Genomic DNA, 27,262 nt, shown 5'->3' on the forward strand with positions numbered 1-27,262 from the left:
TCGTACCACCCTACCATAAAGTTTACCGCTGAAGTCTCACAATTAGAAACAACATTCTTGGATACAACAGAGAGAGATTCGAGAAAGAATCGATTCTCGACGTGCACACACATTACAAACCTACTGCAGAAACATTTCAGTACACAAACTACAACAGTTGCCATCTAGCAGGCGTCAAAAAAGGCTTCGTTAAAGGAGAAGCCCCTACGCTTCTGAGGACAAACTCTTCTAAAGTACTGTGGGGTGTTTGAGGAAAACATTAAAAACTTTAAAACACGCCTGGCATCGAGAGGTTATCCTAGTAACCTGGTGGACAAAATCCTCCCCGAGGTTAAATTCACAGAAAGAAAGAACGCTCTTACACAATAACAGAAAACGCTCCAGAAAATTCTACCCTTTGTGACACAATTTCAACCATCACTGCCATGTTTGAAAAATATTCTAATGGACAAATGGCATTTAATACAAAACCAGCCGCTACAAAGAGAGATATACAAGGAACCTCCCTTGATCTCTTATAGAAAAGGGAAGTCGCTTAAAGACATGCTTGTTAAAGCAAAACTATAAAGGCTTTTATCAACACACCGGGCACACAGCGGGAGTCATGCAGGTCTGTCAACCCCACTTAAACAAGTTTAATATTTAATCCACTTTTAAATAATAGGAGATAATGTAACTGGCTGCTTGGGTTTAAAAAATTGATCGGAATTGCTGAATTTTTTATTTGCTTATTGGATTTAGTGTTAGAAATAGAATTTTTACATATCAAGATTGTAGACCAGAGTGGAGCCCGGAGCCCTAAAGCAGATGATGTGGAGCCCTAGAGCCCTTAAATTTTCGCCTTGGAGCCCTGGAGCCCTGCATTTTTAAGGCCGGAGCCCTGGAGCCCTAAACCCCTTTGGGACCCTGACTTGACTTCTGGAGCCCGTGAATGTTTCCAAACATCACATATTAGGCCCTAAAACTAATCAGATTGACTGAAGACAGCCATTCAATGTTTTTCGATCCCAGATTTCTTTCCTATTCTGCTCTAAAATAATATACGTAGTTATTCCAGTCCATTAGCATATGAAACATGCGCAACAAATTTGCATACCATTTCGATGTCGCAGGAAAAAGTAGTGCAAATCAAACTTTACAGCTCCTTTATCTTCTTAAATGAAGCGGTCGATCAGTAAAATGGAGAAAAACGTGTGACTTTGTTCCTTCCGTGTTGTTTTGAGTGTTCGTTTTTAGCAGCGACGGCTCAAATCAATGAGCCAGCGTGACACTGAACAACTGTAACTCGATATTCACTTCGCTGATGTGGGTAACGCGACCAGGCATTTCGGTATGGAATCCTGCGCGTACAGGGCGCTTTTACAAAACTGTAAATAGTGAAAATTACTGCTTGTGGGCCAAGCTACGACTACCTTGGTGATGAAAACCTTGTCAAGCTAAAAGACTGTACAAGAGATGCGAGCCGCCCTAGGCCATCTTGTCAGCTTTGGTTGTTGTTTTTTTGTTGTTTTTTTTTTTTGCGAAAAAAATTCGAGTATTAGAGTCATTTCGTTTTTTAACTTCCAGTTATACAGACCCCGCTTTTTTCTTGAAAAAAAAAACAAAAAACAAAAAACAAAAACAAAACAAAAAACGAAAAAACACCCATAACCACCATCCTCACAATTGAAAATATGAAATCTGTATATTTGAGAGGATAGCAGTGAATTTCCCACCGACCACCAACCCGATCTCCCCTCTCCCCCCTAGCTATAAGCGTCAATAATACTGTGGTTATTGTTTACTTTCCTAACGACCGTTTTCTTGCTGCTCCTGCCAGTGTTTTTCAACTCCGTGAAAAAAATAATAACAGGAAATCTGAAATTGGAAAATGTATAGGCGATATACGGTCCTCACCCGCACGTGCTGGTGATAAGGTAGTTACGGCCCTCACCCGCTTGCGCTGGTAAGTTAGTTTTCGTGGCCATCATCAGACAGACCAAGGCTGGCAAGATCCCTATCTTCTTGGAAATTGAAAGAAACTGGCAGGAACAACGAGAAAACCGGTTTAGGAAAAAAAACAATAACCGGCAATTGACGCTTATCGCCAAGGGGGGATGGGGACGGGGGTGGGAGAGGTCGGGTTGGTCGGTGGGGAATTCACTACCCTGATACCCTCAAAGTTACAAATTTTATATTTTAAATTGTGGGGATGGTGGTTATGGATAGAATTTTTTTTTGCAAAAAATCGACGTTCCAGGATCTGCATTACTGTAAATCAAAAAACCAAAAACTGACACTAATACTTTAACGTCGAGTTTTTTCGCGGAAACAACCAAAGCTGGAAAGGTGGGCTCTCAGATCTCTTGTACAGTCTTTAAGCTTGACAAGGTCACCATCACCAGGGTAGTCATAGCTTGGCCCACAAGCATTACTTTTCTGAAAGCGCCCTGAACGCGCAAGTGCCTGACCAGGATCAAGTGCGCGTTACCCACATCAAGGAAGTGAATATCGAGTTACAGTTGTTCAGTGTCACGCTGGCTTATTGATTTGAGTCGTCGTTGCTAAAAACGAACACTCAAAACAACAAGGAAGGAACAAAGTCACACGTTTTTCTCCATTTTGCTGATCGACTGCTTCATTTAAGAAGCTAAAAGAGCTGTAAAGTTTGATTTGCACTACTTTTTCCGGCGACATCGAAATGGTATGCAAATTTGTTGCACATGTTTTGTAGCCTAATTGACTGGAATAACTATATTATTTTAGAGCAGAATAGGAAAGAAATCTGGGATCAAAAAACATTGAATGGCTGTCTTCAGTCAATCTGATTAGTTTTAGGGCCTAATATGTGATGTTTGGAAACATTCACGGGCTCCAGATGTCAAGTGTTTGTGAATCGGTTCTGATCTCATAATTCGTGACGTGATTGCTAGCCGCAAGTATCGCACGCATGTTCGATCTCCCTTTGGTGGGAAAGAGTTTGAATCAGAGCTTGAAACTTAGAATAAATAAAGTTCTTTTCTTCGTCTTTCGAGATATGAGATTTAATTTAGAGAAAATGACATACCAGAAACACTTTTATTTTAATGAAAATAGGCATTAGTTTCGAGGCCATTTTGAGTAGCATACACAAATCTGCATGCTTTAGAAAGCAGCCAGCGAGTTTGGAATGTTTATTGTATTAATTTTGTTGTGAGATAGTTGGTCTAGGTTTGTGTAAAGTTTCAAGTTCATTGGGTTATTTTACACCGTGACCTTTGACCTAAATTTTCGCGGTTTTCATCGGCCCGTGACCGCACCTAGGCCGCATTTCAAACTCTCTCAATTTTCTCAAAAAATAAAATACCTTGGAACTTTAAAATATGATTTTCGAAAATAGTTAATCCAAGGGTATCTTCAGGCGAAATATCAGAAATTCGACCAAGGGGTCGCTGAAATGCACTTCTCGATTCTTACAGGCAACCGCTCTTAAGTCATAAATAGAGCAGACGGTGCCTTCGGGTGCCTTCAAGATTTTTGTCCTCTAAAAAAAATATTGAGGTCCTATTAAGTTCTATTTTTCAAAGAAGTCTTGTGTTTATCTTGTACTTGTTTATCAGTCGAAAACATTGCGTTCATGAAGCGAGACAACTTTTCAAACCAATCGGTCGATAAAGCTAGAATGTTTTAAAAACTCCAATCTGTCTTCGGTAACCTTGAACCGTTGCATTTGTTCACACCAAGGACAAGAGAGAGAAAGATTTTAACCGTTATTTGTAAAGCATTAACTAGAGTTCAGTGGTCATCCCGTGATTCAATTAGCAATTCAATTAGTAGCGACAGTTCAGCGATCACTGAATTGCAACGAATGACACATTTGCAACGTTTCGTTTGCAGGGACGTAGTCAGCGGACATGTTTTTATTTGTGTAAGATAGAGCGAAGTGTCGTTATCCCGTACAAATAGACCGAGGAATAGTAATAGATACTTATGAGAAAGAGTAAAGCCGGAAACTTTATTTTTTACTCGAACTTTTATTGTCCTTTTCGCTCAGCAGCCCAAGCAAACGATTAAACCAGCACATCTAGCTGACTTGTTGTGGGGTGCACAGTTTCATTGACTTTTCAAAAATATCAATTAGACCATTGTATGGAAAACACTTCTCTCAAGGTCTACTAATGTTGAAGTGTTAAAGCTTTTGATTATTTTTCATAGTATTCTTCAGCAAATACTGTCTTCAGTGTTGTCATGTGACTTATGTGTATTTAGTCACGTGACAGCAAGTGATGTTTCCCCACATCAGCAAGAGTTTATTGGGGGAATACAGCAAATCACTCTAAATGTTAAAACTGCGAGATACTTAAACTGAAAATGGTTAACTTTTTTTTTAAAGTCGTTTTCATTGGGATTTAAGGGATCAGTTATTTGTTTTGATTTCAATCTCGTCCCCAGCTCAGCCCTCATTCCTTTTGGTCAGTCGACCGCGTTCTTGTTGCTGTCCAAAAGGAAAGCGGCGGGATCTGGGAACGGGGTTGTGTTGACTTTTGTCCGATTTACCGTTTTTATCGCAAATTATCGAATAAGCACCCCACGTGAACAGAAAAAAGTGAACCAGGAAAACGAAATGCATTTTTGCAACATCAGATGTGTAATTTCAACCTCGTTTTGTAGTTATGTATGTTTAACTAAATAGAAACTTATTTCTGTGTTTCAAGACAATCAAGCTTGAAACTTACGTTATCGGGGAATAAGAAAGTGTTTTCACACTGCTGTTTTAACACGGTTGCCAAATAATGTAAAAAATCGCAGAGCAAGCAAAGGGACCTTTGATTTTCTTTCTTTTTATAAATTACCGGTGTAGACCAGTAGAATTTGAGCGGGCCATTTGAAAAAAGAAAACAGAAATGAGTTGGAGGATCACATAACAAGCACAGACCCTCAGGGGGTTGTAGTTGGTTCTAAAAGGAGGGTTTTAGTTGGCCAAGAATTCCGCTGCTATTTTGACAGGGTTGCTAAAACAATGTAAATAATCGCAGAGAAAGCTAAGGGACTGTATTTTATTATTTCTATAGCTGAGTGGCGTAGACTTGTTAAACCTTCGGGGGTTATTTAATGAGTTGGGGGATAACATAAAAAGTACAGAAGCTCATAATGGTCAGCTTGTCATTAAAACAATCAGTTACACGATTGAGAAAAGAAACCGAAATTAATGTTAAGATGTTAATTAATGTTAATGGTAATGTTAAGAGTGACCAAATTATTTCCTTTTCTTTACTTTCCTTATATTAGAGATGGCCACACGAGAAAAAAGAAAAACACTTAGGAAAGAGAAAGAGGAAGGCAATCAAGCTCGTTCCCAGGACTTTGAGCCCTTCACGGTGGAAGGACATGTGGTGTGCGATGAAATTTTAGTGGGTTCTAGTTTTAATTTCCGCGAAATTATAAGTTGTCGTGGAAATGTCTTCCGTAAACACCAACTCATACGCTGTTAGAGTAGCACTATTTAATAGGGAAGCGCTTTTGTGAAAACAAAGATTCCTGTCGTAATGTGTTAAATTCTTTCGCGTGCATGCTTCAATGTAATTTATGCAGTTTCAATGTAATTTATTATTCTGGAAAGGTGTTATAGCGTCAGTTGTCAGATGTAGGATCGTAGTCAACATATCAAGTATTAAAAGGCTTTTCTTCCGAGTTTACAACGTTTTCCTGTGCTGTTATAACATGGTGGCAGCGGTGGGATTAACTCTGAGTTCTTCGTCGACAACGTAAACCGTCTACGATGCTAGGAGATGAAGTAAATTCTGTTTCAAGCCTTGGTGCAATGGCTCAGCCTCAAACGTCGCAATCGACAATGTTTCACCAGATCTTGCCTCCCCAGCATTTAGATTTGAGGACTACAGGAGAAATCGCTAAGAATTGAAAGTTGTGGCAAGAGAAGTACAACAATTATCTCGTAATTTCTCGGTTAGAAAGGGAAAGTCCAGAGTATCAGCTCGCAATGTTCAAGCACGCAATCGGCGACGATGGTCTCAAGGTGATCAAAACTTTCAGTTATTCCGAAGAGGAGAATGCGAACGACTGGCGTGTAGTAATGGGCAAGATGGAAAGGCATTGCATCGGTGAAGTAAACGAAATTTGTGAGAGATACTGTTTCAACAAGAGGGACAAGCTTCCAACGGAAACGGTTGACAATTTCGTCGCAAAAACTTTATGCATTAAAATCAAGTTGTTTTCTGAAACGCTGAAATAGTCTTGCGTAGTACAACGGAACAAAGGAAGCCTGGGCAAGTTATCTAAAAGGAATTGATGCGCGCACCTAAAGTGTAATTAAGATTCCCCCTCCAGCCCCCATACACACCCATGGAAGCTTCTCACCCGAAACTTGCATCGCGTCACCGTTCACACCAAAGAAGGAAGTAGCTTCCCATTCTTCCCCTCTCAACTCAGCGCCTGTGACGTCACGGTGATGGACATGTGATGGAGATAGCTGTTTTTGTAGCGTTGCAAAAATATGAAAACAATTTCGGAAAAAAATCAAGCGTATCAATAACGAGAAAACAAAAAATACTTAGGTCTTGACACTGGGCTTTGAGAGCGTTTGTGTGGGGATCAAAATATAAATCGCAAAACAGATCGAAACTTCCAATTAACCATCCAGCCGCCTGAAATACACACCCGGAGTTGAATTTTCAAATGAAAACCTTTGCACTTATAGCCTCGCTTCCATAATGAGGTTCACAACAGCTGGAAAATGGCCTATTATTCTTTTTGATCATGCTTGCATCAGATATCAACATATTTTTGCTCACAATCTATTAAAATCTACAACTGTTACCGCGAAGATTTAAGATTTCGGTAATTTCCTTACAGCTGTTCTGTTTTGAAAGGAGTCTAACAATTAATTGAGTTTGGCAATACTCTTAGCACATTAACCCAGTAAAAGATTGTAATTGGTAAATGAAAACAATGTAGCCATTTGTTAACATTCCTGGACTTTATTGCTCAACTGATACAAATTAAACTTCAAACCTACTGCCATGATTTCCGCTGAATCAGCACTGCAGTGTGGTTCTACAGCTATCTAGTTACTTTCTACAGTACTTTCTATTTCTACAGATATTTTTTCAAATAAAAAGTCCAGTTGATGTGCGAAGTGTTTACTGCTGAGCTTTCGGCACCTCTTCAATGAAGATCCGGGACATTGTACCCCAACCTGTGTGTGCGTCACCAAGATTGCTGCCAGTAGTACATTTTCCTACCCAGAATCCCACTCGCACTTTTCCCTTGTGAATGTTACTACAGTGACCTTCAATGTGGCGGTGACGATGAAGATTTTTCACTGGGTTTCTGCCACTAAACAAGAGGATTGTACCGTCAATAGACCCAGGTGAGCTGCACTCGGCGCCACTGAAGGTGAAATACCATCGGTTACAGCAGCGGTCACAGTTATAAACCCTAAGGTTACCAGCAAAGTAGACATGGAGGGCAGTGTCTGTGTACTTCTTCGTGAATTCACAGCGCTATTAAAGAAAGTTTTTGAAGTAACATGAATACACTATTACAAGATTATCATCTGTAAGGAAACTGTCAAATATAGTAAGAGACGAGAATTGTTATTGTTTCAATGTACTAATCGTAAAAGTAGGACAAGAAATATTTCATTCACCGTGATATAGAAAGTCACTCACATGTATCTCGCCTGAATCTCTGCTGTCCTCCTTTTTCCAGGTGCATTCCTTCCAGTTCATGTGTGAAGACAGCCGAGGAGTTCCACTGTCACCTTTGTCCCCTCGCTGTCCTTTTTGGCCGGCAGGACCCTGGATTCCAGGTTCTCCCTTTGCCCCTTTCTTTCCGTCAACACCACGTGGTCCCTGGGGTCCAGTCTTTCCCGAGCTACCCAAGTCTCCTTTTGCTCCGTCACGTCCATCACGGCCAGGTGCCCCAGCCGATCCCGGCATGCCATGCATACCGGGTAGTCCATTTGTTCCAGGTTGTCCACGACAAGAAAGACACTGAGTCGGATACAAAAATTAAATCATCATTTGAACTTGTTGCGATTTTGATATGTTCTCTACGTGACTTGTTTCCACCGCTAAATTTTCGTCTTGCTACTGAACTGAATTTGCGTAATTAAACGATTTTCTTATTCGCATTTTACTAAATTTTGGAATTTTTCTAGACTATATTTAATTCTGGGTACGTCTTATGGACTTTCTTTCGAACTAATAAAGAAGCTGCTATTTCGGTATAATAAACTCACCCTGTAGTCACGTGGCTTGCTAGTGTTTTTGTTGTTCGTCGCAGCGCACAAAGTTACGAGCAGCAAAATAACAACACCTAACATGATGGTCAGCAGAAAGTGCGCCATTGATATCCTCTACCCTGTGAAAACTGGAAAGCAAAGAAGTGTGTAAGTGATTAATCTGAAAATGATTTTTCTTATTAAGCTGTTTGTTGGGTTGTAAAATAACATAAGATACAAATAGTTATGAACATAACATATTTGGTTTGAGAAAAATAAATACGATTGAAATAAAACGTATTAGCTAGGTTAGAAAATACATTACTCTTATGTCATAAAGAAGTGGTGAAACGTAATAAGCTTAGATCCAGTTTACTATTTTTCTAATAGAAAAGACACAAAGTTACTTAATCTTGGCCTGTTCATTCCTTAATTCCCCTAAAGGAATTGTACTAAACCTCATCTGTGTTCGTAAGACCTATCGATTATTCCTACCTTACTCTTGCTCCTCTGGAAACAAAATGATGCCCCCTTGTCTACAGGCAGGCAATTTATCTTTCTCTCCTCAAAGTGACTCAACAACTTACACGTTAAAACAAGTTGATTACGTAATAAATATAAAAATACGACGAGCATTCTTATTGGTTAGTGCATTTTGCAAGAACATCCTGTTTATTTTAATAATGTTCAGGATAAATCTGGTTCAACTGACCATAGCTGATTACGTGGCGAGGCGACTACGACAACGTGGAAATACAAACAAGATAGTAGTCGTCATTCAAAATATTGCAGTATGTTGCTAAATCAAGTCAAATCTTCTAAGAATACTATTAAACCTAATCTTCAAACTATAGTTTTAGTCGAAACTTAAATTAAGAGAACATAGAAAAATAGTGAGCACAATTCCCGTCTTTTTTATCGAGTGGTTTTTTTCTATCATTAAATTTAGTACGGACGAGGGCCAAATGGTTGATAAAGTGAAATGATGATGATATTTGCAGATTTATCAGTATTTTCGTAATAAACAAACTGAGTTTTAAATCAAGTTTCTTTCTTAGTTTTTCAGTAAATTGCACTGAGCAGTGAGCACACGATTTTAATTTTGTCGGTCTTGCTGGAAGTATGTACCACTATGATTAAAAGAAGGAGAACGCCCCCAAATAATTGGTTGTTGTCAAATGAGCTAGTTTATCCGAAATTTAAACTAGCTTTCAAGTCCCGATTTTAAGATGATTTTCTCTGCAAGGACTAAAATTAGTTAATTTTTCTTCTAGTACTGGTCACATCCGTCATTATAAAACAAATTTCCATTTACCTTTGAAGTAACTTTGATCCTGAGTATCTGGTCCGAGTGGAAACCAAAATCTAAACAGTGGAAGAGAACACGAGCGTTAACTAATATTGATTGATCATCAAAGATTGAAAAGGATTACCAGAAACAAGGAGGAATTCTATTTTTACATCATGAACGTTACACTCACCAGCTAATTGCACAGTATTCCTTTTCTCCCATAATTAATCGTTTACTAACTTGCATTTAGCCACTAAATATCAAAGAACAACCTGTGTGTCATATGAATTGAACGCATTTTTGAAATGGTCGGTTATTTTCGCTGAGTGATGCTCGACTTGATTTGGATAATTTTTCCTTGCAAAATAAATCATGTTGTCTTGTATAAATTGAATATCGTACAGCCTCAATTGTTGATGTACGACTGTTAATATGAACGAACTTCAGTTTCGTTCCGTTCTGTATGCTGTATCTTTAAGAAATATTCCGTAAATTTCAAGTCAGAGGACGTGACCCAGCTGTACTTTTCAGAAAGCCTGGTTTCGTAGATATACTTTTGTTTCTTTTGGGTGGGCTTCACTGCTTTATCACTGCAATCTAGGAGAAATTTCTTGAAATTGATTTTTTAAAACTGAGGACCTAGGCGGGACCTAGGCGGCTGGGTGAATTTTTGAATTATCATAATCAGCTTAATGCTTGGGTTGTCTACAGTGAATGAAGACCTAAAGCTCAGAATAAACAAGAAAATTTTTCTTTAGGTTTGCCATTGCAATGGGTATTCCCAAAAATTAGCAAATCCAAAATTAAGTGTACTCACGCTATAAGTCTTTTTGTTTCTCTGTAGAGCTGAAGAAGTCTGGTTCTCTCGCTTGTTTACTAAACTCTTGGTTCTTTTGCTATCAACTTTCTCGTCAGAACAGGTTTGAATAACAATTAGTTCAACAGAATGGACCGGCTACGATTTCTAACACGGCTGACAACATACCAAGGAAAACAGCTAAAATTTCGTCAAAAAGTAAAACTTATTGTTATTATATCAAAATTACTTTGCTATGCGAAAGCTCTAATATCCTCTCACTATTGTCATCAAAATAATGTGCGCTCCCAGACGATTTCATTGTCGCTCTCATTTATAATAAATTGTGACTATGAACCCTAGCACAGCCAGTAAATCATCTTTGAATCTTTGAATCTGGGTTTGCACGTCCATTGAACTCTAATGTCTTTTTGGCTTAAGACACATTATACTGCAGATCTATTTAATTTCATAATCAAACACCGATTCAAACGAGTTTAATACGTGTTATTATATATTTTTCCTTCAGATTTTAAATAGCCTTCCAGCTACTATCTTTTTATCTTTCTTTCAGTTCTTGTGCGAGCTGCGATTTGCGCAAAAATGCATAGGATGACTTAAATTGTTTCTCCAGGTAGACATGGCCTTAATGGAGGTCAATCTTGCACTTTTTATGCGGAATTAAGATCTGAACGTTACTATTACTATGCTTAGAAGACAAAAGAAAGTCTCCAAAAGACAACTCATGAGACCTAACAGTAGCTGAATTGCCGCGATTGGAACACGCGTTCCATACCAAAGGTGTCGCTTTCACTTGGAACCCACACACCTGAAGTTTGAATTTATTCCAGGATACTGAGCCATGTTTCATCCTTTATATATGATTTATCCAAAACAGGATGTAGACTGAAACAAAATGAGAAGGGTGCATTGTTCACAATATATATCCTCTCTTGATATTTTGTATTCGAATTACTAACCATTCTTTCCATCGAGTTTGCCCGCATTCTGCTGATGCACACTTTGAATCGCCTTCATTCAAATGGTTAACTTAAACAACCAGTGCGGTAACATCTGTAAAAGAAAAAGAAAACGAAATATCAATACGTAATTATACTGGTAAAAGAAAACTGAGATACACATTATTTGGGCCATAATATTTGTGTACGCTGTTTTCTAGTCTCTTTTATCAAAACCATTCTTATGGAAAAAGACTGGGAACATTGGGGCTGAGATTGTTGTTACTAACTCTCTCTAACTAAGTCCATTCCAAGGTTTATTAGAACGGTGGCTCCAACTGTGTAAAGTAAAATTTAATAAAATGAAAGGTAGCAGTAATCTGAGTAGATGTACAAATCTCTGTAGAATCCAAAATGTAAATATTATAATGACAACACTCTTCATGAAATATTATGCTTCCTTCAGACTTTCGGATTATTAGTTTAAGGCGCCTTACTATTCTGCTTGTTAGTCTATCTGCGTTTTGTACGAGAAAATGTGCGAGAAATCTACGCTAGATTCTGTGGATCCGCGCACAATTAAAATACATTGATATCACTTTCCAGATACCGTCGGGGCACTCGACTCAATATTTAATTGTTTCTTGTGTTCCCAGATCACCTTGTACCGCTCAGACATATTTGTGTAAGCTTTTACAGATTGATCTCTTTGGATGCTTTAGCTCGTGGAAATTTAAGTTGCAAAAAGTTTTAGAAAACGAAATTTTACATCCCGAGTTCACGTTAGCTGTGTGTTTGGTTTGTGGTGATATTTTTTCTTTACATTTTCAACATATTTGCTCCTTTTATAACGAAAGGAATTGATTTCAGTATATCGCTAGAGTTTGCCTACAAATTCTGAAGGTTTCTGAAGAGTCTCTTGGGCGAGACGAAACGCCGCGTCAGACTAGCCACGAACAATTCACAAGTATCATTGTAATTGTTTGTTCTTAAGACTTATTACAAATCACGACAACGTGGTATTACAAAACACGACAGCTCGGATTATTACAAATTACGACAACAGGTTATTACAATTCACGATAGGTACGTTATTACAATTCACGACAACTGTTATTACAATTCACGACAGGTATTACAATTCACGACAAGTGTTATTACAATTCACGACAGGTATTACAATTCACGACGGTATTACAAATCACGACAGAACAATCGTTGCCATGGCAGCACGGTGAGCTATTAAACGTCCATAAATAATAGGTTTCCTTTATTTTTAGAAAATGCACTCATAAGATTTTTTCCATTTTTTGTATCCAGAAAAACTCACAAAATACTGACATAGTTATGCTGCTTTCATGTAATTTTAACAGAGAGAACTCCTGTAAATATTGATTTTGAACTTTAATGTGTTGTGAAGATACCCTCTGTCAGATTTAGGTTTTTCTTTCCCGGCGAGTTACGCTTTTAGAGAACTTCTTTCTTGCCAATTTCACAAAATTTCAAACGACGGAGCGGTTCCTGAGAAAAAGTAACTTTCCACAAAAACTCTCACAAATTTTTGGTAAAATACGCATGCGTGGTTTTTAATTGAGTTTTCACAGCAAAGATGAAAAGCGTGCAAAAAGGCTTAGCTCCTCGTGAACTCAATTTTTTTGCGCGGAGATAAAAAAAAAGAGTTCATAATAGAGAAACTGAGTTACTTTCAGAGTCATTGTCTGAGAAAACCAGGCAGAGGTGAAAGATGGGGGTCGGCCGATTTCCTTCAAACTTTCACCATTTAATGTCTGTCCGAAATGATAATGAATGATGCTATTTAGCAATTCTCTTGCTGTTGCGTTTCGTAGGTTGACCACCCCCCCTGGTTTTGACCCTTACTGACCCTGATGTCACGCAAAATATATGCAGAATTTGAAGCTCAATAAAATATATTTCGCCTCATTTCTGTGGACTCATATCGATTGCTTGTATTGTTTATCGTCTAATAAACGTTGTTAAAGGAAAATATCCCGACTTAACATAAAACTTAATTTTTTATGGAATTTTGCAATTTCCTTGCGATCGCGAAAATGTCTTGGGCCAAATGTGAGGCAATCTCGAAACTGTTTTTCTCAGAGGTGCGGCGTTCCTTTCCAAAAATTTCTTGATATTTTTTAAGCCAAACATCTGTTCTCCCAAAATCAGCAAACTCTAACTTGAGCCATTAAAATGCGTTTGCATGAGCCACGCTCGAAGTCAAAGATGACTCGGTATTTTTGCTAATAAAGTTCCACAGCGGGTTTTTCTCGGTTTTTCTTTATTTCATCTTCTTCTTTTTTGGTTTTTTCTTTTTTGTTTTTGAATAAGCTCGATGAAACTATCCTAACTCTTCGAGGTAGAACTTCCCTAGAAGATTTAGTTGAGTGACGCTTTGGGCAGGAACAACATCAAATTGGTGTTAGCTCACACTTGATTTGATTATGCGTGACATGTCACGGTATTTGACAATTGTCAAACGTGATCACAAACAGAACACATTTCCCACTTTTTTTTACATTTGCATTTTAAACTTGGTAACAACAAGCATTTCCCTGAAACTATATCAAGTCTTGGAGTCAGTTTGTCGTTGATAATTATTAATTAAAATAAAAACAGCATCAAATACCTGTGAAACTTGCCACGGCAAAAGAACCTCCGGTATGTTCGTTACATAACAGACAATTGAAAGAACAACAAATCTTTCTTCTGTGCTCTTTCTGGTCTGTGGATCCGCCTTGTGGCGCTGAAAATGTTGGTTTGAAGATTTGTCCTTTGCTATCCTGTACACGAGGTATTGAATCGCACTGGCTCGTCAGTCTTGGTTTGGGAAGAAAGCGTGGCGCGACGGCTTTAAAGATCTCCGCCGAAGTCGATTTGATTCTCAACAGAGCAGGTAAATTTGATGTCCCTGAAGATCAGAAGGAGGCATGACTGTTTGCCACAGACATTACAAGAACCTTACAACAGACTAGACCGGCCGATAACGGACTATGTGTCTCCAACCAAGTTATAAGGGACAACGAAAGTGCATTAAATACACAAACCCGACGAGTAAATGGCAAGATGTCACAAGGCATTTTTGAGCAGCAATACCGCTGTTGTTCCCATCGGTTCAGGTTCGTGTTATGTTAACTGACTGACTGCATACTAGACTCATTTAAAAAAATATAAACAACATACCATTTACGGCCGTGGGAACCGAACGCGAAGTTTAGCACATTTGTTTTGTTTACATTTGTTCCGCGGAGTCGCAATGCCACTTTAAACAGGAGAACCAATGTTTAAACCTCCATGCTAGCTATTGTATTTTGATATAGTTTAAAAGCAGCTTTTGCTTGGAATTTGGAATAAGAGCGGGCAACATTTTACCTCATTAAAGTGTCTCTCAAATATATATTAAATATTTCATATCCATCAAAAGAAACTAGTTTTGTTTTATACCAAAAATACATTGTATTTTTTTTACAAGGAATCATGATTTTTGGTATAAAACAAAACTAGTTTCTTCTGATGAATATGAAATATTTAATATATAATTGAGAAACACTTAAATGGGGCAGAATGTTTCCCGCCTTTATTCCAAAATTCCGAGTAAAAGCTGTTAAAATACAATAGTGTAGCATGGAGGTCAAGATTGGTTTACCTGTGATACGTCTAATTTGAGGCGGCATAATGCGACTCCGCGGAACAAATGTAAACAAAACAAATGTCGGAAACTTCGCGTTCGGTTCCCACGGCCGTAAATGGTATATTGTTTATATTTTTTAAATGAGTCTAGTATGCAGTCAGTCAGTTAACATAAAACGAACCTGAACCGATGGGAACAACAGCGTTATGCAGCTCAAAAATGCCTTGTGACATCTTGCCATTTAGTCGTCGGGTTTGTGTTTTACCCTTTCGTTGTCCCTTATAACTTGGGTGGAAACACATAGTCTGTTTTCAGCCGGTCCAGTCTGTTGTAAGGTTCTTGTGATGTCTGTCTCGTCTCATCTTCAGGGACATCAAATTTACCTGCTCTGTTGAGAATCAAATCGGCTTCGGAGATCTTTGAACCCGTCGCGCCACGCTCTCTTCCCAAACCAAGATTGACGGGCCAGTGCGATTCAATATCTCGTGTACAGGATAGCAAGGGACAAACACCTTCAGCGCCACAAGGCGAACCCACAGACCAGAAAGAGCACTTCAGATTTATGGCGGAACCCAACGCATTACAGAAGAAAGATTTGTTGTTCTTTCAATTGTCTGTTATGTAACGAACATACCGGAGGTTCTTTTGCCGTGGCAAGTTTCACAGGTATTTGATGCTGTTTTTATTTTAATTAATAATTATCAACAACAGACTGACTCCAAGACTTAATATAGTTTCAGGGAAATGCTTGTTGTTACCAAGTTTAAAATGCAAATGTAAAAAAAAAGTGGGAAATGTGTTCTGTTTGTGATCACGTTTGACAATTGTCAAATACCGTGACATGTCACGCATAATCAAATCAAGTGTGCGCTAACACCAATTTGATGTTATTCCTGCCCAAAGCGTCACTCAACTAAATCTTCCAGGGAAGTTCTACCTCGAAGAGTTAGGATAGTTTCATCGAGCTTATTCAAAAACAAAAAAGAAAAAACCAAAAAAGAAGAAGATGAAATAAAGAAAAACCGAGAAAAACCCGCTGTGGAACTTTATTGGCAAAAATACCGAGTCATCTTTGACTTCGAGCGTGGCTCATGCAAACGCATTTTAATGGCTCAAGTTAGAGTTTGCTGATTTTGGGAGAACAGATATTTGGCTTAAAAAATATCAAGAAATTTTTGGAAAGGAACGCCGCACCTCTGAGAAAAACAGTTTCGAAATTGCCTCAGATTTGGCCCAAGACATTTTCGCGATCGCAAGGAATATTGCAAAATTCCATAAAAAATTAAGTTTTATGTTAAGTCGGGATATTTTCCTTTAACAACGTTTTTTAGACGATAAACAATACAAGCACTCTTTATGAGTCCACAGAAATGAGGCGAAATATATTTTATTGAGCTTCAAATTCTGCATATATTTTGCGTGACATCAGGGTCAGTAAGGGACAAAACCAGGGGGGTTGGTCAAACTACGAAACGCAACAGCAAGAGAATTGTTAAATAGCATCATTCATTATCATTTCGGACAGACATTAAATGGTGAAAGTTTGATGGAAATCGGCCGACCCCCATCTTTCACCTCTGCCTGGTTTTCTCAGACAATGACTCTTAAGAACAAAATTTAACTTTGTGATCCATTTCATATAAAATTGAGGGATCGCTTTAGCGACTCCGTATTTGCGTACCACAACCCTAGTGCGCACTTAATAGAATCACGAACTGAACCTGTGAAGCGCGCAAAAACTGTGTTCAGACACCTTAAAATGCTGAGGTCATTGGAAAAAAGAAAAATATGAAGAAATTCGGTTAAGAAATACTGAATTTACGAGTCTATATTGACAGGGCTTTACTCGAATGGATACTACAAAACAAGGTTGGACTTCTTTTGATATTTACACAACAAAAATCTTACCTAAAACTGTATAAGAAGCTTAAAAAAATGAAATTAGTGTGCGCTCGAAGCCGGCTAATTTGCTTCATATTTCCTATCCACATCCACTAGACTAAAATCATATTCGTTACCATGGTTTCCGTGTCCAACAAATACATTTTGGAGGGGTATTCTACACCGAAATGAAGTCCGAGGATTTGCTTGTTTCTGCAGTCCCTTCCAAGATTATCTCTATCTTGGCTGCATAGAACCGAGGTGTTATTTTGCTGTTTGTGTTGACTGCACAAGTATCTCACACTTGACCACACTTGGAAAAAATCGGACGTAAACAATCCTTACTGAAAAAGAATTGTCCAAAAAGGAATCAAAATTCAAAGGAGTCAAAACGAAAATGAAAGTGCCTGTGAAACTTAACTGACGTGAAATACTGCTACTACATCTACATCAGTACAGTCAACTCTCGCTATTACGGACACCCCGAAAATAGCTGAATTCCCGGTTTAAATGAATTACAGACATTTGACTGAGATAAATTCCTGCTATTACGGACTCTCGCTATTCAGGATGCTAACTCACGGACCCGAGGGTGTCGGGAATAAATGGAGTTGACTATAATTGGCAAAGGTTGCCAATCTCGCCAATATAGTGAAGGTGCTTGTGCAAAGTATAAAAATTAATAAACAGGCTACGGCCTTCAAATACAGTGCAGTGCAGGATGAACTTACATGTGAAAGTAAGGATAAGAAAAAGAAAAGAAAAACTAACAATCAAATGCTAGAAAGTTGAGCCCAAAGGGCTTGCTTAAGGACGGTGCCTCCTAATACAGAAGTATTTTTGTACCGTTTTGACTATGCGGGCCGGGAAAAGCAGACTATTGGAATCCAGAAAGATCAAAGGCTCCTGTGAGCCAACTCGTGAATGCAGAACTGATTGGTGGTGACCGTCCACGTAGAACTCGCATCAAATTACGCTTCAACTAAGGATTCGTGGACGCCATGCGGGAATGAAGTGTGACCTGAGAGGTATAAAACATTGTTTGCATTGTGTTTGTTAGTTGGCCCAGGACTAGAAAAATAAGTCGTATTTAACAAGAAAGCCATAAAGGCTTAATAAGGAGCCTTATTTATTCCGCATTCTAGATTTTTAGCCGTTCCCTTCAGCGAGATTGAGCTCCTCGAATAATTTTGCATTTTTTAAGAAAGTTTAAATTTTGAAAATTGTTTGCAGCCTTTGGAGTGGTTGGCTTTTAAAGGCGAAAAAGTAAAAGAAAAACAAACAAACAAATAATAATAATAATAATAATAATAATAATAATAATAATAATAATAATAATAATAATAATAATTTTATCGTGAGGTTTGAAACCGGGAACCTTCGCATTAACGACCACGCACCACGCCACAAGGCCACACTGTCCACAACTCCTTCAGAAGAGATTAATTTTAAATTGCGTTTATTGGTTGTTCAGGGCGTGTAACTTTCTGTCACTAGTGGCGCAACGATTTTAACAGTTAAATGACTTCGGACCGCCAAAGAAGAATACGCGAATGAACACGGAACACCCTAAGACGTTCTCCATCGTATTTTCTCCTTCCATTTTGCGCGAAATCCCTGTTGACTTGGACCGCAATCTCGATCTGCTTGAGCGACTTCGAACACGAACAGCACGGGGATTTCAGTTCTCACCGAAATAAAAAAGTGCTTACTTTCACAATTGAAATATAATTCTTATGTGCTACTATTATAGTTATTCTCGTCGTAATTATCACTTAGTTATTATTTTTCCGGCTGTGTTTTTTAGAGCTTCGAGAAAACAGTACAAGCCGATTTGGCCTTGGGAGCAGCATATATGCTGTATTGTTAAAGATTGTGGTTTGTCAGAATTGCTGGCTACAGCTGGTCAACATAATTGTTTAGAAAATCCCCCAGAACAATGCAACTGGGAAAGATGTAAATTGTCGAGTGGTTTATGCTGTCAGTGCAATGGGGATTGACTGCAAAGATGCTAAAAATACTAAAATATACCTTTTTCCACGAGCAAGGATACTTAGAAAGGTCATGAGGATGGCCTGCTTCAAGCACAGAGTGAATTTGTCCAGGTGAAAATGGAGAAAAACAGGAAAAAAAGCAAGGAAGCTGGCGATGACATACGAAGGGAACAGTGAGGAAGCCCATAATGGTCAAATGATGATTAAAACTGGATCCTCAATTTTTTTCTTTTCTTTTTTTTTATTTGAGGGATGGCTACTCGAGAATGAAGAACACTTACGAAGGGGGAGGGGGAATGGCATTTAACTCGTTCCTGGGGATTTTCCCTTCACTGGAAGGGTATATTATTTTAGTGGGTTCTTGTTTACGTTCCAGCGAAATTTTGTTCTCGCGAAACTGTCTTCCGGAAATGTCTGCTCCTGCGCTGCTACAATAACACTATTTTATACAGAAACCCGTTTGAGCATGTCTACATAACGTCTTTTCCCTTTTTAAAAAGCAATATTGAATTGAGAAAATACCGTACAAAGGTTCTCGTTTTATAACGATTATTAGTTTCTGATCAGTTGTCTCCACTAGGAATAAATTCAATTCCTGAAAAACCCACAAACATCGAAGAAATGCATCCTTAAAAAAAGACTTCATGCCATACGGTATTTTCCGAATTTAATAAAAAAAAAAATTAACTGTTTTTCTGGAAGAAGCAGTGAGAAAGCTTCGCATAAAATAACGAAACTGAAGAGGCCTGGTAACGACATCTGGAAGGGAGAAGGCATCGCAACACTCGTTGGTGCACGCATCTAATTTGAGATGTTCCCCCCGCCCCTCCACCCATAAAAACAAAACTGTCAGCGTTTCACCGTTAGTGCAAAGAAGAGCAGCTTTCCTCTTCTCTCCCTCCCATCCCATCGTCTGAACATGATGGACATGTGATACAAGTGATTAATTTTTTGTTGCTTTGCTTAGGTATGCTTACTATTTTACAGTGGATCCACATCCCACGTGACCGGTGGTTTGGAGTATTTTTGATGAACTTCGAGGTTTTTGATATTGTGATGAAACACTGTGACGAGTGTTTGATACAACTTCTCAAACAAATTGATTTTGAAGGCGAAATTAAATAAGCAAAAACGAGGAGTTTTTCATCAGGTCTGCAAACACGTCTCGGTGCAAGATTTCCTTTGTCTTTGGCTTTTGAATTTTGGCTTTTGGTGTTTGAGTTTGAGAAATTTTCATGTCAGTTTTGAACATCGCCAACGAGATTTCAGAGTTCTGGGAGAAATTTCCCTAGTTTATTGACAGTATAAAGATATATATTTTTCTTTACATTACTAACCATTAGTTGTTTCAATAATAACAATTGTATTTCGAATTGTTGTTTTTTTCCAGTTAATGCGACTTATTCGGAAAGATTTCCAGAGAAATGTTCAACATTCCATTCAAATGTTGGACATTATAAAGAGGAATTCGAATGTTCAATTCATTCTAAGAAATACTGGTTACGCGTGACGTATATTGTAAAAAGAAAACGAATCAACAGCATCAAAACAAAACGTAGCACGTTGCCACCTGAGTCATCTACATATTGTGTATCGTGACATAGACTTTAAGTCATCAGATTTGAAAGACACCGGAAAAACTTAAATCTATTTTATTCTGTAGAAGTTTTCATTTTGATTATGCTAGGATCATTAACATATTCTTGCACCCAGTGCAATGAAATCTATAACAGTTGCTGTGAAGATTTAGGATTTCAATCATTTCTTTGAAGCTGCTGTGTTTTGAAAAGAATCTGACACTGGAGTTTGGCAATACTCTTTAACAGCAAATTAAACCACCAGAGGATTCCAATTGATATATGATCATGAAAACAAATTACAGCCACCATTTATCAACATACCTGGACTTTATTGGTGAACTGATACAGACTGAACTTCAAACTTACTGCCATGATTTCCGATGAATCAGCACTGCAGTGTTCTTCTGCATCTTTTTTACTAATTTTCTACAGTTTTTTTTTAATATTTATAAAAAAAAGAAAAGTCCAGTTGATCACCTGTGACGTGTTTACTGCTGAGCTTGTGGCACCTCTTGAATGAACATCCGGGACACTGTACCCCAGCCTGTTTCGGCGTCAGCACTCTTGTGGCCAGTGGTACACTTTCCAACCCAGAATCCTACTCACACCTTTCCCTTGTGAATGTTATTACAGTGACCTTCAATGTGGCGGTGACGGTGAAGATCGTGGTTCCTTCCAGTCCGCATGTAGAATGCACCCTCGATAGACCCGGGAGAGCTGCACTCGGCGCCATTGAACTTGAAATACCAGCGGCTACAACACTGGTCACAGCCATAAATCCTGAGGTTACCAGCAAAGTAGACATGGAGGGCAGTGTCTGTGTACTTCTTCATGAATTCACAGTGCTGTTTTAAAAAATGGTTTTGAATGAATATGAACTGGGAGTTATAACTTTTATTATCTGCGAGGAGAACTGAAAAAGATACAATAGAGATTGCTGGATTTATATGGTTTTTATGTTCTTATCAAGGTAGTAAAGGTGTGACAAGAAACACTCTATTTATCATGAAACGATGGAAAGTCACTTATACGTATCTCGCCTGAATCTTTGGAAATTACAACTATTGTTATCTGCGAGGAGAACTTACAAGGATACAAAATTAGAGATTGCGGAATTTATAAGGTTTTTTTTTTATGTTCCCATCAAGGTAGTAAGGGTGTGACAAGAAAAATATTATTTATCAAGAAATGATGGAAAGTCACTCACATATGTCTCGCCTGAATCTCTGGTGTCCCTTTTTTTTCAGGTGCATTCCTTCCAGTTCATGTGTGAAGACAGCCGAGGAGTTCCACTGTCGCCTTTGTCCCCTGGCTGTCCTTTTTGGCCGGCGGGACCCTGGATCCCAGATTCTCCCTTTGCTCCTTTCTTTCCTTCCACGCCAGGTGGTCCCTGGGGTCCAGTCTTTCCTGGGCTACCCAGGGTTCCTTTGGCTCCATCACGTCCATCACGGCCAGGTGCCCCAGGGAATCCCGGGACACATGCCATGTATGTCCAAGTCCCGGATTGTCTCCCATTACAAAATGAAGGAGGCTGGTAGGATGCAGAAAAAATAATGCTATTAGAGCTTTTTCGGAATATAATTCAAGCCGTTACAACTATTCCTGTCTCTAAGTTATCTAACGTTTATGTTTAAGTGAATCTATTTTATTAGAAATTGAAATTTATTTAGGTTATTTCGATTCTCTTTACTGTCCGTTGGCACATGGCTCAGAGATGCTTTTATTACTCCAGATTTTTTTAGGCAGCTCCTATTTTAGTTTAATAAACTCACCTTGTCACGTGATTTACTGCTGCTGTTGTCCTTTGCAGAGCAGAAGGTGACGAGTAACATGATAGTCAGTGGATAGCTTATAAGAAATCGCGCCATCGATATTTGCTGAGCTGTAAAATGAACAATAACAAAGTTTATAAATCATAGCCAACCTAAGTTCAACTTGAATAACTGTCGCATTTCATGAAATGAACTGAATTAGTTCCAAATAGTGTCGTTGGTTTAATTCACTGATGTTAATCAATATAAGCCCTATACATCTTCATCACTGATATCTAGCGATCAAGCGCCTACCTTAATCCTGCGACGGTGGAAGCAAATGATACTCTCAGTACAAAACGGTTTACCATTTTACCTCTACCCTGGGGATTACTTGACATCTTTCACGTTAAAACAGGTTTACGAGTTGATTACGCATCAGATGTAAAAATATGTTGCTCGTTCTTATTGGTTAAATTGACAATGTTCCAATCATATGACTTGTAACAGTTCAAGTCCATTGGGTTTATTTAAATAATGTTCGGGTTAAAAATAGTTTGAATGCTAAGATTACGTGGTAGGCCAAAAATAGGACGAGCAAAGTTTTACAAGTTCGTAAACGTATTTGAATGTAACTTATTGAATTTTATTTATTAATGTGCTAGTGGCTTCCAAATTCGTATCAACATCCCGATCTCTCGCTCAGTTTGTAGTTAAAACAAAGGAATTCTTTCTTTTGCAAGTTCTAGTCTCCATTTTGAACATTAAACTGATCTAAGTTCATGATCAAGATCTATTATTGTCAATCGTATTTTATGCCAATACAAAGAGATACCTATCAAAACTTGATAAAAGAAATGGAAATGACCCAATAATGATCCATTCGTGACATTTAAACAAGACGGACATTACTGAAAAGGTAAATGGAGAATTTATCATGGTGCATAGAAAAAACTACAAGAACGCAACGTACAGTTCACGATTTCAAATGATGAGCTACTGTGAGACTGAATTAGCGTATCGGAAATTCACAAAGCTTTCAACAACTATCATGTATCATTTATTCATTCAGCTTTAAAGTCATGTGTCTCAGAAGCTGAGCGAAAATAAAATGGAGGAGAAAATTCGGTTTACTTCTTAGCATGAAGCAATGGATAAAATACAACAAAATTAGGACAACGATGCTTTTTCTTACACTGCCCAAAAGCGAAACACTACGTTCACTGTGATCTCTTAGTTGGGCTTAGCGACGCTCTCTTTATCTTATCTCTCATTCGCTTTTCCTTTTAAAATAAGGCATGGAATCAAATTCAAAATTCATATAGCTTGAGTGAATGGTATATTAGTTTATAGGTCATTGCATTCTGTACTAAGTACCGGATCATCTTTCGCACGAAGAGGGAGAAGAGATGATCCCACTCTATTTTCCAATCCAAAACCTACAATAGATTTCTTTCTGTTGAGACTCGATAGGATTTTTATAATAACCTATAATTATAATATACACACACGACAAAACAGGCCGCCTATCATATGGCCTTCAATGCTTTATCTACAGACACACAATTTCACGACAATGTATTTCTCAAATTGTCAAAGCTCCCATGATAATCCCCGCATACTCAAAGGTTGATATTTGAAAATACTGCATTTTGCACATCTAAAAAACTTACCTTTGAGCTGTGACTAAAGCTTGCTTTGTTTGCCGTGAACAAGAGACCAAAACCTACATATTAGAAAATAGCGTTATTGCTATGCTAACTATTAAAATGGTAAAAGAATAAAAAACAAATGGTATACTCACACCACGAATGTTGCTGTTTCTCTTCGCAGTTAACAGGGATACTTCCTCCTCTTGTTATCCTAACTTTTGCCTCCTCTGCTTTTCAAATTTCTCGTCAGAACAAGTTTCTTAAAGAATATACATATCGATTATCTTTTTTCTAACCAGCGATGTTATTTGCTAGAGTCAATTTGGTCCAACGCCGATTCGTCGAATCAAATGACTCGTTTTGTCTTGTTATCTCATCTGCTTCACACAATCGTCATGAATTTTGTGAATTTTTTTTTATTTCGAGATCGGAAAGCTTTCACCATCGACTATGAAAGTTTTCCGCCCACAACGGGTAATTCAGTGTGTGTGAAAAAATTAGATATCTGGATTATGGAGCATTTTTATGATTATTAAATTAAGTAGTTACATATATATTTTACATTATTTTGCTTAATTTAAACAATGAATGTTAATTTTCACGTGTCGCATTAATCTCAGCAACTCGAAGCAGCAACGTTAAAAGCTAAATGATACTTTTGATGCTTTACTAAGAAAGACTCTTACCTCTAACCGCTAACTCTCATAAAATAACTTGAATTTTCAGCAGATTTGTATCTATTACGTTTTGTACGAGAAAGTGCGTGAGAAATCTATGCGAGATTCTATGGATTCGCGCACAAAATACATTGATATCACTTTCCAGATACGGTGAATTTAGGGATTTGCGTTTTATTAAGGATCTTACGGCGACCTATAATGTTTTATAACTTATTAATTGCATTGGGACAACATTGTCAAAACAGCCATAATCCTTATAATAATTAAGGCGGGTAGATATTAGATACTTCATGGTGGAGCCGCTTACACTTTTCTCAAGTCGACTTTAATAGTTCAACTTATCTGAATTTAGTAAGATTACGGACGTTTTCATGTTGTTTACACGACATCTGATTCTTCTCGATTAGAACAGACGCTTACAAAGATCCCATTTTGGCTCTAAACCACACTTGATGTTGTATTGATTTCCCCAAAACACTGTGAGCGTCTCAGTTTTAACGCCAATTTTATAGAACAGGTGACTTAGACTGGAAAAGGAGACTAATGCATTGTTCACAATATATATTGCGCCCGAATTACTGACCATTGCAACATCAATCGAAGAATCATATTAAAAAATTTAAAATCACAAAGCTAGGTCATATTTAAAAAATCAGGCGTTTAAAATAGGAACATTTGACTCGATCCGTGTTCAATTTCGGTCGGTGACTAGATTTGCGCCTTAAATTTTATTCTAATAGTAAACGAAGATTTGGGATACAATTTAAAAAACCTTTGAATGCTAATTAAATTAGTGTGCAAGGCAAGAACTAACCAGGGTTCTGATGACTCTGTGCTGTGGACTGGACCATCGATGATAAGTATAAGCATTTTCATGTCCTGTTTTCAATTTTACGGAACAAACTGCGAACTGTGAATAAGTACGCTGTGATAGACTTCTAATATTCTCTAGATTTGAGACGCATTAGATTTCAGATTATCCAAATCGGAGCTTTATGTTGTTTGTAATTATTTTCCCTCCATTTAACTATAAGATAGCCTTTATGTTGCTTCCTGTTTCTGCTTATGTCTGTCAAGTTTTGTGGAAGAATCTCTTCCGGAATATCGCGCAAAATACAGTAATCTTATTGTCTAGGTAATGTGATATTTATTGAATTACGTTTTAAGAATGGCAAGCATCAACACTTAATTCTATCGATAATGTTTTCAGTTTTAAGAAAATAAAAATTCCGACGACCCTTTTCGCAATTTTAAAATCAGCCTTCATGGTAGTAGCTCAGCCGCTTAAAGTTGTAAAAGAAAATGCGTAAAGCTAATTTAATATTTCTCAGCTCATCTGACAACTGAAATTGAAAATCAAGCGAAGTAAGATGACAACCTTTGTAGCTTTGTTGATACAGTGTCTTAATCGTCGTGGTTGTATTAGTCGTTAACACGGCGAAGATTTCTCGAGTTGCTGCTTGACCGGTTCTCCTTTATTTATTTAGATTTATTTCCCGGGTACACTGTGGATTTTTTAGTCTCTCTGTATACCTTATTGACTGGAATAAGAAGAACATGCATTGTTTACAATATATTTTTCACTCTAATTACTCACCATTTTACTTCCTGCATGATTGATTCACTGATTCAACAGAGTACTTTAGTGACCTTCAGTAGAGTTTGCCGGTTGCTCTCTGTTGGTCCAAACATTCTATAAACTTCCAATCGCTTCAAACCATATGGAGACTGAAGGACCCAGCGCGATGGCATCTGTCAAAGGAATAGCAAACTAAGTATCAATTGGTAATGCCGAAAGAGAAAGACGGATTTTTTTTATATCATGTATAATTATGTTTATATGTGAGTCGTATTCCGGTCGGTTGTACACGCACATGGTTAAGAGTATTTGGAACACAGTTCAATTTCTTTCTAGTGGTGAGCAATGCGTGAGTGGGCCCCGATTCTGTGCTGCCGACTGGATTTTTCTGTGCTACGTACGTATAAACGTTTTCATACTTTATTTCACAATTTTTCGGGAAGTATACTTCTCTCAAACTTGCTTGATATACTTAAATTAGGCTGAAGCCAATCGTGGCTTGCGAACCGTACGAATAATTGTCACTGGCTTACTGTATATATGACCTAGAAGTACAGAATTGTTTTGCTTAAATCCAATAATTCTGTTGTTAGAAACAGACAAGATCAACCTTCACACAGAACTCTGTGAGATGAAGCATTCGCCAATGATGTATTAGAGTTACATGCTCTAATTGGCGAATATCAGGTAGCACTGATTTTTGCGGCGAAAATGTGAAACGATCCCTTACCTCTAAATGTCCTCCGAATTGTTCCTTCTAGTAATGTAAAACCCTGATAATTTTTATTCCTCATGATTAAGAGTTGGTTGATGACCTACGCTTCGAAAGCAGTTCAATAATTATTTATGACTCCTGTTTCGTGTTCCCACCAGTTTGCATTGATATCCATTATCTTCAGTTGTTCCTAACTGACATCCGCTGTGACAAACGTTCATGTGATATTTGTTCCCTATATCCAATGAACTGCTTCATTTTCGTTTCTATGTGTTTTCTTAAACAAACGAAATGTAATTTTGACCACTAGTTTAATGACAAACTTATCAAATGGGAAGTGTGTTTAGCCGGAACACCAATCATCTAGTTTTTATCATAGCGTGTTGTTTTCTTTCGATAAAAGAACTCTAATATGACAACAGCGTATGCACGAACGAGCTTTAGTCACAAAACCTCCCAAACAAATGTGCATGGAAAAAGAGTTAAACATTCCCAGCGATTTGGCGAATCAATTTTTGTTGGCAAAAGATCTGATTTG

General features: G+C 38.0%; 2 protein-coding genes and 1 pseudogene across 6 annotated transcripts in view; 1 reads left to right on the forward strand and 2 right to left on the reverse strand.

Moving 5' to 3' along the window:
* LOC146489752 (contactin-associated protein-like 2) overlaps nucleotides 1–27,262 on the forward strand; it is a 229,053-nt gene that overhangs the window by 49,223 nt on the left and 152,568 nt on the right. The window lies entirely within an intron of this gene.
* LOC146489756 (collagen triple helix repeat-containing protein 1-like) overlaps nucleotides 6,934–27,262 on the reverse strand; it is a 74,792-nt gene continuing 54,463 nt past the window's right edge. The window contains exons 2-8 of one of the 2 annotated variants that reach the window (XM_085094153.1): nucleotides 11,268–11,361; nucleotides 10,309–10,387; nucleotides 9,514–9,565; nucleotides 8,696–8,781; nucleotides 8,219–8,349; nucleotides 7,647–7,970; nucleotides 6,934–7,478 (exon numbers count right to left, since the gene is read on the reverse strand). In XM_085094153.1, coding sequence (XP_084950279.1) covers nucleotides 7,116–7,478; nucleotides 7,647–7,970; nucleotides 8,219–8,326 — 795 coding nt within the window. In that variant the 5' untranslated portion in view covers nucleotides 8,327–8,349; nucleotides 8,696–8,781; nucleotides 9,514–9,565; nucleotides 10,309–10,387; nucleotides 11,268–11,361 and the 3' untranslated portion in view covers nucleotides 6,934–7,115. Of the gene's footprint in view, nucleotides 7,479–7,646; nucleotides 7,971–8,218; nucleotides 8,350–8,695; nucleotides 8,782–9,513; nucleotides 9,566–10,308; nucleotides 10,891–11,267; nucleotides 11,362–27,262 lie in introns of those variants that run through there. The other variant, XM_085094212.1, reaches the window with a different exon arrangement.
* LOC146489757 (collagen triple helix repeat-containing protein 1-like) lies at nucleotides 20,656–22,431 on the reverse strand (annotated as a pseudogene). The gene is made up of 4 exons (XR_014859439.1): nucleotides 22,414–22,431; nucleotides 22,120–22,229; nucleotides 21,555–21,878; nucleotides 20,656–21,192 (listed from the first exon to the last, which is right to left on the reverse strand). The product of XR_014859439.1 is annotated as a collagen triple helix repeat-containing protein 1-like (transcript).

The sequence above is a fragment of the Pavona decussata genome, unplaced genomic scaffold (genome assembly GCF_977016875.1).
Source record: "Pavona decussata unplaced genomic scaffold, jaPavDecu1.1 SCAFFOLD_3, whole genome shotgun sequence".
Classification (NCBI taxonomy): domain Eukaryota; kingdom Metazoa; phylum Cnidaria; class Anthozoa; order Scleractinia; family Agariciidae; genus Pavona; species Pavona decussata.